Source organism: Cetorhinus maximus, chromosome 24 (assembly GCF_964194155.1).
Source record: "Cetorhinus maximus chromosome 24, sCetMax3.hap1.1, whole genome shotgun sequence".
Lineage (NCBI taxonomy): Eukaryota > Metazoa > Chordata > Chondrichthyes > Lamniformes > Cetorhinidae > Cetorhinus > Cetorhinus maximus.
In genome coordinates this window covers 23,942,259-23,958,997 of record NC_135902.1, presented here as the reverse complement: position 1 = coordinate 23,958,997, position 16,739 = coordinate 23,942,259, and the positions used below count along the sequence as shown (strand labels likewise).

General features: G+C 44.1%; 1 protein-coding gene across 1 annotated transcript in view; it reads right to left on the bottom strand.

Annotated features, from left to right (window-relative positions):
• The window catches only part of acsf2 (acyl-CoA synthetase family member 2), a 267,757-nt gene that overhangs the window by 151,088 nt on the left and 99,930 nt on the right, over nt 1-16,739 (bottom strand). Inside the window, exons 7-8 of the mRNA XM_078570862.1 lie at nt 6,926-7,021; nt 2,929-3,077 (exon numbers count right to left, since the gene is read on the bottom strand). Coding sequence (XP_078426988.1) covers nt 2,929-3,077; nt 6,926-7,021 — 245 coding nt within the window. The remainder of the gene's footprint in view (nt 1-2,928; nt 3,078-6,925; nt 7,022-16,739) is intronic.

Here is a 16,739-nt window from a genome sequence, read left to right as displayed (position 1 = left end):
TTGGGGTTGGACCTGAGAGAACGGAGTGCAGTGAGTTCAGAGAGAGACAGATTAGAATGGGTGAGAGGAGCAGAGAAATTGAGACGGCTAATTTCTCTGCTCCTCTCACCCATTCTAATCTGTCTCTCTCTGAACTCACTGCACTCCGTTCTCTCAAGTCCAACCCCAACATTGTCATCAAACCCGCTGACAAGGGTGGTACTGTTGTTGTCTGGCGCATTGACCTCTACCTCGCGGAGGCTGAGCGTCAACTCGCAGACACTTCCTCCTACCTCTCCCTGGACCATGACCCCACCACAGAACATCAAGCCATTGTTTCCAGGACTGTCACTGACCTCATCTCCTCTGGAGATCTTCCTCCCACAGCTTCCAACTTGATAGTCGCCCAACCTCGGACGGCCCGCTTCTACCTCCTACCCAAAATCCACAAACAGAACTGTCCTGAGAGACCGATCGTGTCAGCCTGTTCCTGCCCCACGGAACTCATTTCTCGTTATCTTGACTCCCTTCTCTCTCCCCTTGTCCAGTCCCTTCCCACCTACATCTGTGATTCCTCTGACACCTTACGTCACATCAACAATTTCCAGTTCCCTGGCCCCAACCGCTTCCTCTTCACCATGGATGTCCAATCCCTCTACACCTCCATCCCCCACCAGGATGGTCTGAGGGCCCTTAGCTTCTTCCTTGAACAGAGGCCCCAACAATCCCCATCCACCACTACTCTCCTCCGTCTGGCTCAACTTGTTCTCACACTGAACAATTTCTCCTTTAACTCCTCTCACTTCCTCCAAATAAAAGGTGTGGCTATGGGTACCCGCATGGGCCCCAGCTATGCCTGTCTCTTTATGGGGTATGTGGAACAGTCCTTGTTCCAGTCCTACTCCGGCCCCCTCCCACAACTCTTTCTCCGGTACATCGATGATTACTTCGGTGCTGCTTCATGCTCTCGTCGGGACCTGGAAAAATTTATTAATTTTGCTTCCAATCTCCACCCCTCCATCATCTTCACATGGTCCATCTCTGACACTTCCCTTCCCTTCCTTGACCTCTCTGTCTCAATTTCTGATGATAGACTGTCCACCAATATCCATTACAAGCCTACCGACTCCCACAGCTACCTCGACTACAGCTCCTCACACCCCGCTTCCTGTAAAGACTCCATCCCATTCTCTCAGTTCCTTCGCCTCCGTCGCATCTGTTCTGATGACGCTACCTTCAAAAACAGCTCCTCTGACATGTCCTCCTTCTTCCTTAACCGAGGTTTTCCATCCACGGTCGTTGACAGGGCCCTCAACCGTGTCCGGCCCATATCCTGCGCATTCTCCCTCACGCCTTCTCCTCCTTCCCAGAAACATGATAGGGTCCCCCTTGTCCTCACTTATCACCCCACCAGCCTCCGCATTCAAAGGATCATCCTCCGCCATTTCCGCCAACTCCAGCATGATGCCACCACCAAACACATCTTCCCTTCACCACCCTTGACGGCATTCCGTAGGGATCGTTCCCTCCGGGACACCCTGGTCCACTCCTCCATCACCCCCTACTCCTCAACCCCCACCTATGGCACCTCCCCATGCCCACGCAGAAGATGCAACACCTGCCCCTTCACTTCCTCTCTCCTCACCGTCCAAGGGCCCAAACACTCCTTTCAAGTGAAGCAGCATTTCACTTGCATTTCCCCTAACTTAGTCTACTGCATTCGTTGCTCCCAATGCGGTCTCCTCTACATTGGAGAGACCAAACGCAAACTGGGCGACCGTTTTGCGGAACACCTGCGGTCTGTCCGCAAGAAAGACCCAAACCTCCCTGTCGCTTGCCATTTTAACACTCCACCCTGTTCTCTTGCCAACATGTCTGTCCCTGGCTTGCTGCATTGTTCCAGTGAAGCCCAACGCAAACTGGAGGAACAGCACCTCATCTTCCGACTAGGCACTTTACAGCCCTCTGGGCTGAATATTGAATTCAACAACTTTAGATCTTAAACTCCCCCTCCCCCCATCCCCACCCCGTTTCTTTTCCCACCCCCCCGCTTTTTTTCAATAATTTATATAGATTCTTCTTTCCCCACCTATTTCCATTATTTTTAAATCTAAAACTAAAACCTCTAGTCTTTCCACCCCACCCCCACTAGAGCTGTACTTTGAATATCCTGTCTTCCATTCTTAATTAGCACTTTTCTCAGACAAAGACCACCACCTTCAACACCTCTTTGACCCTTTTGTCTGTGACATCTTTTGATTATCTGCTCATCTCCACAATCATCACACCACACCCTCAATGTGTCTCTTCCTCCCCCCCCCCCCCCTTAAACCAATTTATATTTCTCCTTTCTTCTAACTATGCTCCAGTTCTGCCGAAGGGCCATGAAGGCTCGAAACGTTAACTGATTTCTTCTCCGCCGATGCTGCCAGACTTGCTGAGTTTTTCCAGGTAATTCTGTTTTTGTAGTGTTTAGTTAGTGTTTTTAGTCTGGTTGTTACAGTAAAAGACTTAAAACGTGAAATCTTGTTGTGTCATCCTTTCAGCTGGAAGTTCAAATTTTTTTTTTAAAAGTTATTGGTCTCTACACTGTCCCCATCAAACATTTGCAGGGCATTTACAGCACAGGGTTAGATACAGAGTAAAGCTCCCTCTACACTGCCCTCATCAGCGTGCTTTAACTCCAAGTAGTAAGAGTGAAGCATTTTTTTCCATTTTCCCACATCAACCTTCCACCTGTGTAAGTGATATTACGGTTTAGTGGGAGATCTATGATCAACTTATTGATACCAGAGTACAACATCATCCCTATGGCAACCACCAGGCTCCAATAAGTTGGCCATTGGTCTATGTTGTGGTGTTCATCATGTCCAGTGAGAGCCTGGTGCCTAGTTACAGCAGGGCTCTCTTTACTGTTGCTTTTCTGTCTGACAGTAACTGCAGTTGTACCTTTCAGTCCGGATTGCCTGAAGAGCGGCCCGTCCATCAAAACTTCGAGAGGGAAAAACTGCCAGGCACCCATACATGACCATGGTCAGAGTACCTCCCACACAACCAAAGCAGTGAAAGAGTGGAACTGGAACACACACCCGGGCGTTCTAAAAGTAACAGAGGAAGAAACAAGAGAATTTGTTAATATATTATTTTCTGCCAATGTTCTCTTCTCCTCTCACCTCTTGTGACTCCATGTTCACTGAAAACCAACCATACTTCAACCAAACAACTATTCTTGCAGCTCACACAGTGAGTGTGTGCATGTACCTGAGGGTACATCACATTTGTAAACATTTAAGCAGATAACTTGGAAATTAATAGTTTGTCCTCTAGCCCATGGGCAGAAACCAATTGCAGCATCCCTATAGAACCGCCAATTGCAGCATCCCTATAGAACCGCCAATTGCAGCATCCCTATAGAACCGCCAATTGCAGCATCCCTATAGAACCGCCAATTGCAGCATCCCTATAGAACCGCCAATTGCAGCATCCCTATAGAACCGCCAATGGCAGCATCCCTATAGAACCGCCAATGGCAACTTCCCTATAGAACCGCCAATTGCAGCATCCCTATAGAACCGCCAATTGCAGCATCCCTATAGAACCGCCAATTACAGCCTCCCTATAGAACCGCCAATTGCAGCATCACTATAGAACCGCCAATTGCAGCATCCCTATAGAACCGCCAATTGCAGCATCCCTATAGAACCGCCAATGGCAGCCTCCCTATAGAACCGCCAATGGCAGCATCCCATTTGACCTAGGTAGAGATTAGCTATCTTACGATGGAATAGGGAGTGACCCTTAAACTTGTATTTGTGCTTAATCTATTTTAACTATTGGAGGAGCTTTTTTTACTCTGGCACGTGTTAGACTACCGAGAACACAAAGCACAAAGGGAACCAGTAAAAAGAATGCAGGGACATAGGAGTTGGCAGCCTGAACACAGAATAGTCCCAATACATGTACAGCATTCAGAGACAGAAGGAGTAGCTGGGATAAGGAAGGGCAAATGGACTTTATAGAAAAATGTTGCATAAAATATAAAGCCTCCTCATGTTGGAAATCCTGCTTGGAATAGGTTACTGGAACTCCTAAATAACTCAGCCAACTCTACCCAGAGACCATCATCATCAACCTCGGAGGGATATCAGAACCAACTCCACCCAGGGATGCCAACAACATCAGAGCGGGTAGATCACCAACACTGATTTTTTTAAAAACTGAAGTAACAAATTTAAATTGAAGGGGTCAAATCAGGTGAAACCAGAATAAAAACGCTATGTGCTCCAGTCACGGAAGCCATGTCAATGAAAGAATTTATATAAAGGGTGAGATTCAGGGATGATAGAAGGGCAGAAACATTGGTGATGACAGTGCTGGGAAGCCATGTATAGTTAAAAACATGGAAGATAAGGAATTAAATGAATTACTTCATGCTAAGGCTAAGAGAGGACATCAGTGTAACTCTTTCGAGTACATTCACAGTTCTTGACTTTTTTTTTGTTCAAAGTCCTGGAGTGGGACATGAACCCACAACCTTCTGACTCAAAGGTGAGGGTGCTATGAACTGAGCCACAGCTGACACCTCAGGACATCAGTGTAGAGTTACAGAAGCTTGTGACCTGATCATCAGATCAATCAGGCCCAACCCATCAGTCAATTGTGCAACCTCATATATCAATCAGCAATCAATTTCTATCTCCCAAGAGCTACAAAAATTAGACAAATCCGCAGCCAATTTAAGAAAAACTGGGAAACAGTAGTGTTATATTAGGAGACTAATAATCCAGAGTTTAATAATCTAGAGAAGCTGTGCAAAACTCCTATCATGGCGGTTTGAGAATTTCAATTCCATTTTTAAAAAAATCTTAAATAAAAAGGCGGGAACAGTAAAAAAACAAATAAAGACAGAAAATAATGGAAAAACTCAGAAGGTCTGACAGCATCTGTGAAGAGAGAAACAGAGTTAAGGTTTTGAGTTCATATAACTTCTTCAGAGTGAAAGGGGAGTAGAAATGAGAGAGGTTGGAGCAGGTAAAGCAGGATAGAAGGTCAGCAATAGGTGGGAGCTAAGGAGAGATTGACAAAGATGTCATGGACACTAGACAAAGGGAGTGTTAATGGTAATGGTGAAAACTAAAGAAGGTGCTGATAGTGGCATAAAGGTGAGAAAGCAGAATATGTTAATGGAAGTACAAGGGTCAGCACTCTGTGAAAGAACAGATTGAACAAGTGACAGATGGCCCTGTTGGAGGGGTGGGAGAGGGAGTGGTGGTATTAAATTTATTTATAATATATTTCTTTCTTCCTTTATTCATTTTATCCCTTTTTAAAATGCCTTTTTTATCCCTTTTTTATTCTTTTCCACAACCACCACCCCCCTCCCCCACAACAGGGACAACTGTCACTTGTTCAATCTGTTCTTTCACAAAGTGCTGACATTTGTACTTCCATTAACATATTCTGCTTTCTCACCTCTATGCCACTAACAGCACCTTCTTTAGTTTTCACTATTACCATTAACACTCCCTTTGTCTAGTGTCCATGACACCATTTCAATCTCTCCTTTGCCCTGATCTATCGCTGGCCATCTTTCCTGCTTTACCTGCTTCACACCCCTCCAGCAGTATAAATTCTATTTCATTTCTACTTTACTTTAGCTCTGAAGAGTCACACCAGGCTCAAAATATTAATAATATTTTCTGTTTTTATTTGCTTTTATCAAAACATTAACTCTGTTTCTGTCTTTCTACAGATGCTGTCAGACCTGCTGAGTTTTTCCGGCATTTTCTGTTTTTATTTCAGATTTCCAGCATCCGCAGTATTTTGCTTTTTCTTAAAACACACCCCAACTGTTTCAGTAATGAAGCCTGCTGTCCTTATCTAGTCTACGGGCAGGGTCTTTAGGTCGGCGAACGGGGGGCGGGGCCCACTCGCCGACGCATAAAATGACGTGGGATGACATCGGGCGGAACTCCTGACGTCACCCCCACATCATTTCCATTTTCAGGTTGGCAAGGGCGCAGTCGAATCAGCTGTGCACCCGCCGACCTGTCAACAGCCTATTGAGGCCATTGACAAAGTCATTAACCTCATTAATGGACCTGCCCGTCCGACCTTAGAGTTGGTGGGCAGGCCAGAAGCCCTGGTGGGCTTCAGAAAAAGCCTGAAACCTCATCCACGGGTGGGATGAGGGTTCATGAGGGTTTTTAAATTTTTAATAAAGGTTTGAGTTTAAGTGATGGACATGTCCCAACTCATGTGACAGTGTCACATAAGGAGACATGTCAGGGGAATGTTTTAAACCTTTACGTTAAAAGTTTTAATTCTGAGCCGATCTCCCTGAGGATGAGAGAATCCTCCCCCCCGGCCGCACAGGGAGCAAGCATAGCGCTTCCTGATGGGCGTCACGCTGGGCGGGCCTTAATTGGCCCGCCCACATAAAATGGCGGCGCGCCCCCAATCGGGGGTGCCAATCAGAGGCGCACCCGCCCGCGCCTGCTCCTGCACTTCCCCGACAGCGGGAAAATTCTTCCTTATGTCTGTGTGTGATTCCACTCCCACACCAATGTAGTTGACTCATAACTGCCCTCTGAAGTGGCCAAGTAAACTGCTCAGTTAAGGGCAAGAAATACTGTGCTTTCCAAATTCCTCTCTAGCTCCTTAAGGCATTTAAACAAAGCCCCAGGAGGATGTGATAGCCCACGTTTCAACATATTCTAAATCCTCCCCCACCCATGATTTGGTATGTCCTCGTACTTCAGGAACTAAACAAGCTACTGTTTGAGGTTTCATGAATTTAAAAATAAAATTTTAAAGCACGAACTGTGGTGGTGGTTAGGTTTAAAATGAGTTCACAAGTGTGCTACTAAAGAGGTTAATAAAAAGGTTTATGAATGAGACATTATCAGTGAAGGAAATTTAATGCATCTAGGATCTATGAACTCACCCGCCAACTGTAGCCCATCCTGTATCCTATGAACCGGGCATTGTTGACAACATTATGGTGGCTAAGGACGACTCCTTTGGGAGTTCCTGTGGTACCCTAGAAAAAACACACATGCTTGGTTAAACATATATTGGAGACATTTATTTATGCAGAGTTGTTACTCATCGCTACCATAAGTAGACCTCTTGTCCTTTATGTTCTGGAACACACCTTTACTGCTCAACATCTAGTTAAATGGCATTGTGTTTCAGTGATCATAATATACACCTTGTTACATGTGTGTTATACAGTTGATCTTCTGACAGCTTTACTTAGTGGAAACATTTGACTTTATTTACAAGACAGCAGCAGCAACTACACGTGTGCATCAAACTCCATAATTAAAGACGTGTTCTCTCTGTAGAGGTTCCCCGCGCTGCTAACACATTGGCTTACACAGATCATGTGATCTTACAACACAGGATTATTCTTAAAGCTACAGTCCAACATTTCCCAAAACTATAATTACTAAATTCCTCCCCTTTTAACTTTTCTGTACATATTGTATTTACAAGGATATTTATCTCATGACATTACAATATTTACACAGGTCATGAAATTACAAGTTCAGTCTTTCAGGTGCTTTCCTGATCCGTGTTGAACGTTGTAGCTCCACGCCTTCAGATTTTTTTGTAGGAAACACATTCTCTGGAACCACATTAACATCAGGTACCTCATTAGGCACATGCAGTTCAGTGTCTTCCACTCCGATAGAGACATCAGGCATGTCTGTCCTTGGTTGAGCATCTTTAACAAGAACCAGTGGTTCTGTAATGATTACAGATAGAACAATATCTTGTTACAGTATCTCTCTTTTTCTTAAGTGATCCACATGCTTACGGGTGATATGGCGCTCCATTTCCACGTGGTATGACAATGGTCCAATCACAGAGCTCACTTTACCAGGTAACCACTTTGGTCCGCCACCAAAATTCTTTACACACACTGCTTTTCCAACAGTAAATTGTCACTCACGACTATGCAAATTATGAGTCGTTTTTTGGCTCCCTTGACTTTTTTCCATGTTCCCCTCCAAACTGGGAAGTATTAGGCTAGGTCTTGTCCGAAGACAGCACCGCATCAGCAATTCTGCAGGTGTTGCTCCTGTCGTAGTGTGGGGGATTGTTCTGTAATGAAATAGAAAATGAGAAAAGTTGGTCTCCGTCAAATCACCTATTAACGTTTTCATCCATGCCTTAAAAGTTTGTACTGCCCTTTCCGCCAGTCCGTTTGATGACGGATGGTACGGTGCAGTCTTCACGTGGTTGATACCGCTGAGGCTGACAAATCGTTGGAACTCAGCGCTCGTAAATGCAGTGCCATTATCCAAGACGATTACCTCTGACAATCCATGGATGGCGATGTTCTGGCGTAGTTTTTCTATAGTATTGCCCGACATTGGTGACTTTACGTCAAATGTCTAACCACTTGGCATGAGCATCTATAATCAGTAGAAACATGATTCCAAGGAAAGGACCGATGTAGTCAATGTGCAATCGCACCCAGGGTCTGCCAGGCCGCTCCCATGTGTGTAATGGGGCTGCCACCGGCAACTTTTGTAGCTGCTGACATTGCAAACAGTGTTTTACGACATTTTCAATATCTCCATCCATCCATCCCCAGCCACCATAGATAACTTCGCACTATGGTCTTCATTTGGGAGATCCCTGGATGGGCACTCTGTAGCTCAACTAAAAGTGGTTCCCTTCCCTGTGGAAGAATTACTACCTGTGCACTCCATAATAGAATATCTTCTTGACTGCCCTTCTCGTGTCTTCAGTTGAAGAACGGCTTCAATTCATTGGAGACTGGTTCCTGGGACCAACCATGAAACACTTGGTTTCTCACTCGAGACAGGACTGGATCACGATTCATCCAGTTTCTTATCTGTATGGCACAGACTGGCAAGGAATCTAGAAAATTCATCATTAATACAAGTTCCTGTGGAACTGGGACACGTTCATCATTCTCCTGCAAAGGCAGGTGACTCAGGACATCGGCATATACAAAAGTGTATTCATTTGCTGCCAAAATTAGGACCCATCTTTGTATTCTTGCAGGGGCTATGCGATTATAGCCTTTTCCTCGCTTAACAGACCCAAAAGTGGTTTGTGGTCTGGTACAAGAGTGAAATTTCGCCCATGCACGTATTGGAGGAGCTTTTTTACACCAAAAACAATCGACAGACCTTCCATTTCAATCTGAGAATATCCTTTCTCAGCTGTGGTAAGTGTCCTGGATACATAGCTTATTGGCCTCTCTTGCTGTCATCCATTTTGTGAGATAGTACCATTCCCCCTCCATAGGGATAGGCCTTGCAGGTTAGCACCAATTCCTTCGTCTGGTCATAACGCACTAACAAATTTGAAGAGTGTAAGAGCTGTTTAACTTTCATGAAGGCTTCTTTTTGGGGTGCCTCCCAAAATCAATTCTGGTTTTTTCTTAGCAGTGAATGCAGAGGGGCCAGAACTATGGATAAGTTTGGTAGAAATTGCACATAATTTATCATCCCTAAAAATGATCTAAGTTCAGAGGTGTTCTTGAGTGCAGGTGCCTCTCTTACTGCTTTAATCTTCTCTTCAGCTGGGTGTAACCCTTGAGCATCTACCCGGTGGCCCAAATAGATCACTTAATTTGCTTGAAAAGTGCATTTTTCCTTCTTCAGGCGCACTCCTGCTGTAAAAAATCGTTTCAGGACTTCCTCTAGGTTAGCTAAGTGTTCCTTTTCTGTGAATCCAGTTATCAGTACATCGTCCAGGTAGACTACAACCTGAGGTAGTCCTTGTAGTAAGCTCTCCATTGCCCTCTGAAAAATGGCACAGGCTGAGGAAACACCAAAGGGCAGGCGTCTATATTGGTAAAAGGTTCTTTGTGGGTATTTATGGTGATGAATTCCCAGGAGGCGTCGTCCAGCTCCAATTGCTGATATGCATGACTCATGTCAAGTTTTGTATACGTTGCCTCCCCTGCTAGTTTGGCATATAGATCTTCAATCTTGGGAATAGGGAACCTGTCCAGTTTGGCTGCTCTGTTGACCATTAGTTTATAGTCCCCACACAGAAGGAGTTAGATATAGCTCTTGGGGCGAAAGGGATCAAAGGGTATGGGGAGAAAGCAGGAGCAGGCTATTGAGTTGTATGATCAGCCATGATCATAATGAATGGCGGAGCAGGCTTGAAGGGCCCAATGGCCTACTCCTGCTCCTAGTTTCTATGTTTCTCTCTCAGGGCACATGACATTGGTCTTGCTTTCAAAAAGCAAGGGGTTGCTTCTGGATCCACGTAAAACTTGGCCTGTAGGCCTTGGATCTTTCCCAGTTCATCCTTAAAGACAGTCATTTTTTTAGCTGCTCTTTTAGCCCACCTGTTCGCAACTGAAAAATTTCAAACCAGTTTAATTTAATCTCCTGTAACCAATCTTGCCCTAGAAGGTTGGCCCTTCACCTTCTACCACCATCACTGGTAGCTGTACTGATTAGTTTCTATAATGATCAGTTGCTCTGTTGCTACCTTTTACTTGGATTTCTTCACTTCTGTACATTCCCAGCTTGGTAGATATTTGTTCCAAATTTAATTGTTGATCATCTTTATTTAAATATCTGAAAGTGTATTCTCCTGTTACAGTGGTGGAAGCTCCCATGTCTATTTCCATTTTTAATGGTTTACCATTCACTTGCATTGCAACAAATATTGGCTGTCTTCCTAACTTTCATGTTGAATAATGAATAAATGTCAGAATTTGTTGTTTCAGACTCTTTTACACTATGGACTTCATTGGACTTTGTTTGTTGTTTGGAAGCCTGTTTAAATCTCACTTTGCACTGTCTCATTGTGTCCACTCCTGTGACAAAAATAACATTCTACTTTTTTATATTGCCAATCACAAGAAAAATCATTGTTTCCAGGTCGCTGGAAGTTATTTTTTGATTAGCTAAGCTGTTTCCTCTCATTTTTCAGTTAGCGGGGGCTGTTTCCCGCTTCGCAGTGGAGCCCCGGCTTTTCACGCTACTTTCGGCTGACCGTTCCTGTCTGATTTGGAGAATGGCGCCATTTTGCACCCCTTTGAATTGCTTGTGAATCCCTTACATTGTTTTCCATCGCCAGCGCTTATTTCTAATCCTTTCTTAAAAGCAAGATTCACTTCGAGCCAGCAATCTTCACTGAATAATGTCTTCCTGCACGTCACATACTAAACAATCTCTGCACATTTCATTCAGGGTTTCACCGAAATCATAATATTCCATTCGTTGTTTTAATTTCACCATGTTGGTAGCAACTGTCTCTCTATTCTGTGAATTGAACCTGAACCTCTGCATTGAGACTGAGGACTTGGGTTGAAAATGTCCCTTAACAGATTTACTAATTCACTGAAAATCCTGGAATCTGGGGCACTGGGGGTGTCAAGCTTTGAATCAAACTGCAAGTTATGCTCCCACAAATACTCAAGAGGATCGCTCTCTTCTTCTCTTCCCCAGTATTTTCATTTGCTTGAAAGAAGAATGCAAGGCTTTCAATACACTGAGACTGTGGCTGGCTCAAGGGGATCGATTCTGCCAAACTGTGGTATTTCAGATGAGTATATCTTCTGTTGTTTTTAATGAACTTGGATACTCACAATCGCTGGGCAAGGTACAGCACCAATTCTGATTTATTCTCATCGCCAGTTTGTTATAGAGTTGATCTTCAGACAACTTTTCTTAGTGGAAACATTTAACTTTATTTACAAGACAGCAGTGGCAACTACACGTGTGCATCAAACTCCATAACTAAAGAAGTGCTCTCTCTGCAGAGGTTCCCCGCACTGCTAACACATCGGCTTACACAGATCATGTGATCTTACAGCACAGGATTATTCTTAAAGTCCAATATTTCCCAAAACTATAATTACTACATGTGGCACATCTCGCACTTGCCATCAGGTATATTCTCTGTCCCTTTGGAAGGCAGGCTGGAAAATACTACATATTGAGAAAAGGCTGACTGTAAACTAATCAATTAAAGCAATATTCATAAGATACATGAATAAAAAGGAGGGTGTAGTGGGTAGTATCCCTGTCTCTGAGTTTAAATCCCAGTCCAGGACTTGATGGCCAAGGAAGATGTGTTCATAAAGCGCCCAAACAGGCTGAGTATCAATTTGTAAATCCTTCCAACATATACTGACAGGAGGAGGTAAAAGTGGAAGAGATTCCTGGTCAGCCATTTGCTGGAAAGAAATTGGAACCTCTGCCATCACTTACCATAACTCCAGGCTACAATATACATGTAAAGTTGGAAGCAGCCATAGTAACCCAGACTCCTTGGGGGCAGGATGGCTCAGTTGGCTGGATGGCCGGTGTGGATCAGACTAGTGCCAACAACACAGGGTTTGATCCTCATTCTGGCTGGGGTGGATTCGGGACCTGCCTCCTTGCCCTACCCAAGGTGGATGTTGTGGCACTGTGGGTCTGACCTGCCTTCAGGTAGAGGGCTCAAGAAGAAGACAACATAAATGAACAGAGTCCAGTTTTCCACCATAATACATCTCTCTATAACCGTTCCCCATGACATAAAACTACAAGTCCTAGCCACTATGATTAACAGAACCTTTGCAAATCAGTTAAGCTGACTGCTCCAGTTTCCTGTGGCAGAAGCTTTACGCATTCATACCTAGGCCCAAACCTTTCAGTCTCTCAACAGTCAGCCAGTGAGCACAAGGCACAGCAAGGAAGAGAGTGAAGTAAGCAATAAAGTACATAAAAGATAATCTGCTTATCCTTAATGAATGACCTGTTGAGTCATTAAAACTGCCTTCTTGAATAAAATGTAGCCCCCTTAATGAGGGGGCCCATAGCAGCTTTATACCCTGTACAGTCAAGCCTCCTGCTGAATACACAGAATAAAATCCTGTTCTATTCTCCTAGCAAGGAGTGCCTAGTACCAGGTCTTTACAACCTCACAGTCTCAAATCTGGTGCAACATGAAAAAGTAACCAGCACTGGACTAGCCATATAAATACCATGGCTACAAGAGCAGGTCAGAGGCTAGGAATCCTGCAATAAGTAACTCACCCTCTGACTCCCAAAGCCTGTCCACTATCTACAAGGCACAAGTCAGGAGTGTGATGGAACACTATCCACTTGCCTGGATGAGTGCAGCTCCAACAACACTGAAGAAGCTTGACACCATCCAGGACAAAGCAGCCCACTTGATTGGCACCACATCCACAAACATTCACTCCCTCCACCATCGACAAACAGTAACAGCAGTGTGTACCATGTACAAGATGCACTGCAGAAACTCACCAAGGCTCCTTAGGCAGCACCTTCCAAACCCTTGAACGCTCCATCTAGAAGGACAAGGGCAGCAGATAGATGGGAACACCACCACCTGGAAATTCCCCTCCAAGTCACTCACCACCCTGACTTGGAAATATATCGCCGTTCTTTCACTGTCACCGGGTCAAAATCCTGGAACTCCCTCTCTAACAGCACTGTGGGTGTGCCTACATCACAGGACTGCAGCAGTTCAAGAAGGCAGCTCACCACCACCTTCTCAAGGGCAATTAGAACCATAGAACCATAGAACACTACAGCACAGAAAACAGGCCATTCGGCCCTTCTAGTCTGTGCTGAAATATTAAGGGTGGACAATAAATGCTGGCCTAGCCAGCGATGCCCACATCCCATAAATGAATATTTTTAAAACATCTATAGTGGTTGCGCTATCTTCCAATCCATTCAGAACCATCAACAGCATGTGAACCCTTAGGAAATGTACTCAGTCACTTTCCATTGGCTTCAAATAACATTCCAACTGGCTCTAAATGTTTGGCTAAATATTTGGTATCTCATGGAGTTAACCTTTTTAATGCTGAATCAAAACATTAAAAACAATGAATAAAATCAAAATTATTTCTGAGCAATAGGGCCGTAAATCCCTAAAATCCATTTTATATTTGGGGCTTCTCTGGTGCATTTATTTGGCCTGTTTCAAACCAGCTAGAGCACAGGAGTCAACATTTCTTGCTGCAATTGTACAGGGCCTTGGAGAGACCGTACCTGGAGTACTGTATAAAGTTTTGGTCTCCTTGCCCAAGGAAGGATATACTTGCCATACAGGGAGTGCAACAAATGTTCACTAAATTAACTCCTGGGATGAAGGGATTGTCCTATGTGGGACAATTAAATAGAATGGGCCTTTATTCTCTGACGTTTAGAAGAATGAGTCAAAGTCTGCTGCAGTGTTCATTGACAATATGACAAAGACAAGCAAAATCACAAGCTGAAACTATAGCTGCAATAAAGAGAACAATTCTTTATTTCCAGCATACACTATACATTTGAGACCCTAGTTTCAGATTGAACTACATCACTTTCAAACTTAATGTAAAATCCTATCATATTATGGTCACTCTTTCCGAAAGGCTCTTTTACAATGTGATAATTAATTAGCCTTTTCTCATTGCACAATACTAGACCTAAAATAGCCCACTCTCTAGTTGGTTCCTGAACACACCGTTCTAGAAAATCATCTCATATACATTGCAGGAATTCGTCCTCCACAGCATTATTGCTAATGAGGTTTACCAAGTCTGTGTATAGATTGAAGTTCCCCATGGAGAGGTGGTGGCTTAGTGGTATTGTCACTGAAGACCCAAGATAATGCTCTAGGATAAAAACAAAATACTATGGATGCTGGAAATCTGAATCTAAAACAGAAAATGCTGGAAAAACTCAGCAGGTCTGGCAGCATCTGCAGAGAGAGAAACAGAGTTGACATTTCGAGTCTGTACAACCCTTCTTCAGAGCATGTCTCCTTATATGTGCAAAATAAATTATCGAATGAGTGCCCCCCCCCCACCATAACTTTAATTTATATAATTAACTAGGAAGTTATGCTAAATCACTTAAGGTCCTGACACCTGCTGGGTTACCATTCCACGAGTAAAGCTTCACCGCTGGTGGCTCTTTCAAGCGCGGCTGACCATTTTTCCTGTTGAAGCCGGCAAGATATTTGACTGTCACAGATGAGTCTGTGTAATGGCCATCCATACACACACCTTCTAACAGGGATAGGTCCATAGTGACCAGAAGCAGAAACCTGGATCGACTCCTTCCTTGGGCACAAGAGACTGAGGCCAATTGTAACATCCCAACTTGCTTGCTGCGGTCAGCTCACTCAGCTGAGATTGGGAACTGAACTGTAGAAGTTCAGGTCTATATGACCCTGGCATCATTATCCACTAAATCTTGAGACGCTTTGTTGATAAACATGATGTTATAATCCCCGTGGAGACAAATAACTTTTTTAAAAACTTCCAGTTAATAGCTGGAAGAATGACATATTAAGATTTTATGTTTTAAGACATTTACTGTAACAAAAGACTAAAAACTAGACTGACTAAATACTACCTTTGCAGGAAAATAACAGATGTAAGCCCTCAGGACCTAAGAATCACTCTGAGCTGACTTGGGGGTACTGAATGTCTACTTAAAGGACAGTAGGCAATTAATACTTTAAATCACAGAAAAGAATACCTCCTTGTATTTTTAGCACAACTGAAAAAACAAACTTTAGACTTATATGTTACACTGTCCTTTAAGTAGACATTCAGTCCCCCCAAGTCAGCTCAGAGTGAGTCTTAGGTCCCGAGGGCTTACATCTGTTACTTTCCCTTTTCAGCCTAGTAACTTTTAACTCTAGAACTTTCTTTCACACAGAGTGTTACAGGAGATTCTCCCTCTAGCTAAGCTAGGTGAATTTTCCAGCCTTGTTTTAATTCCTCACAAGTTTGGTCTTTTTAATCTGAGTATGGGCATCCACCCACATTCTGACACAATGAGCCATAGAGATTTTCAGTCTCTTGCTTCTATCCCTCTCCCGGGCCCAGCTGGCTAACTGTGTCTGTGATATCCAGTGATAATTTAGGAAAACCTGTAACCCATTCTTTACAATGGTTTCCTCTGCATCCTTCCCCATGACAACTTAAATAACTTGGGTCTTGTATCAAGGCAGAAATTCCGATTAGCTATTCTTTAGACCCCAAATCTAGCCTATCCTAGAGTCAAATGGACAGTTCAAAGTACACCCTATGAGAGATAGTTCTGGGATTAGAATAAACCCGGCTGGCAATCTTAAAAAGGGAGCAAGTCATTGGATGCTGGGTGCAGCTGTGCACTGTTTGCAATAAGAACAGTAGTTCCATGGCAAGTGCAATGTGTGATAAGTAAAAAGGAACAGTTTATTTCTATGGCCGGAAGATTCTGGTCCCATTGTCATTGGGCTTCTTGGCGGGTAGGCAGATGACAATATGGCGAGAAGGCCAAAAATCAGTTTCACACTATCATGAAACTAGTTTGTGATTGTCCACTCCACCTGTCAATGGCAGGCCACGATTCTCGCCACCGCACACTAGGAACCTAATTTCAATACTTTAGCACCTCATTATAACCCTGCTCGCCGGAATCATCCCCCTACACTGGATCTTCGGGGCACGTTTGTGTGATTGTATGTCGACGTGTTTCACAACTATAAAGCGGCATGCACCTGGCGAGGTGCACTAGGCACAGGACCTCAAGGTTTGTTTGCCTACCTTGCTTTGGGCAACGCTCGCAGTCATCAGCGCCAGGTTTTGCAGGCATCATCACATCACTTTTAGGAGGGCTCACGGGAAGATCTCTACCAGACCAGCCATCAGGATTTTGAACAGCTACAGTGCTAGGGCTTGCTTGGGGAAGGGGGAGAAGTGGTCTCAGGCAAGGGAAGAGGCTGCAGTGCAAGGGTTGTACTGGGGA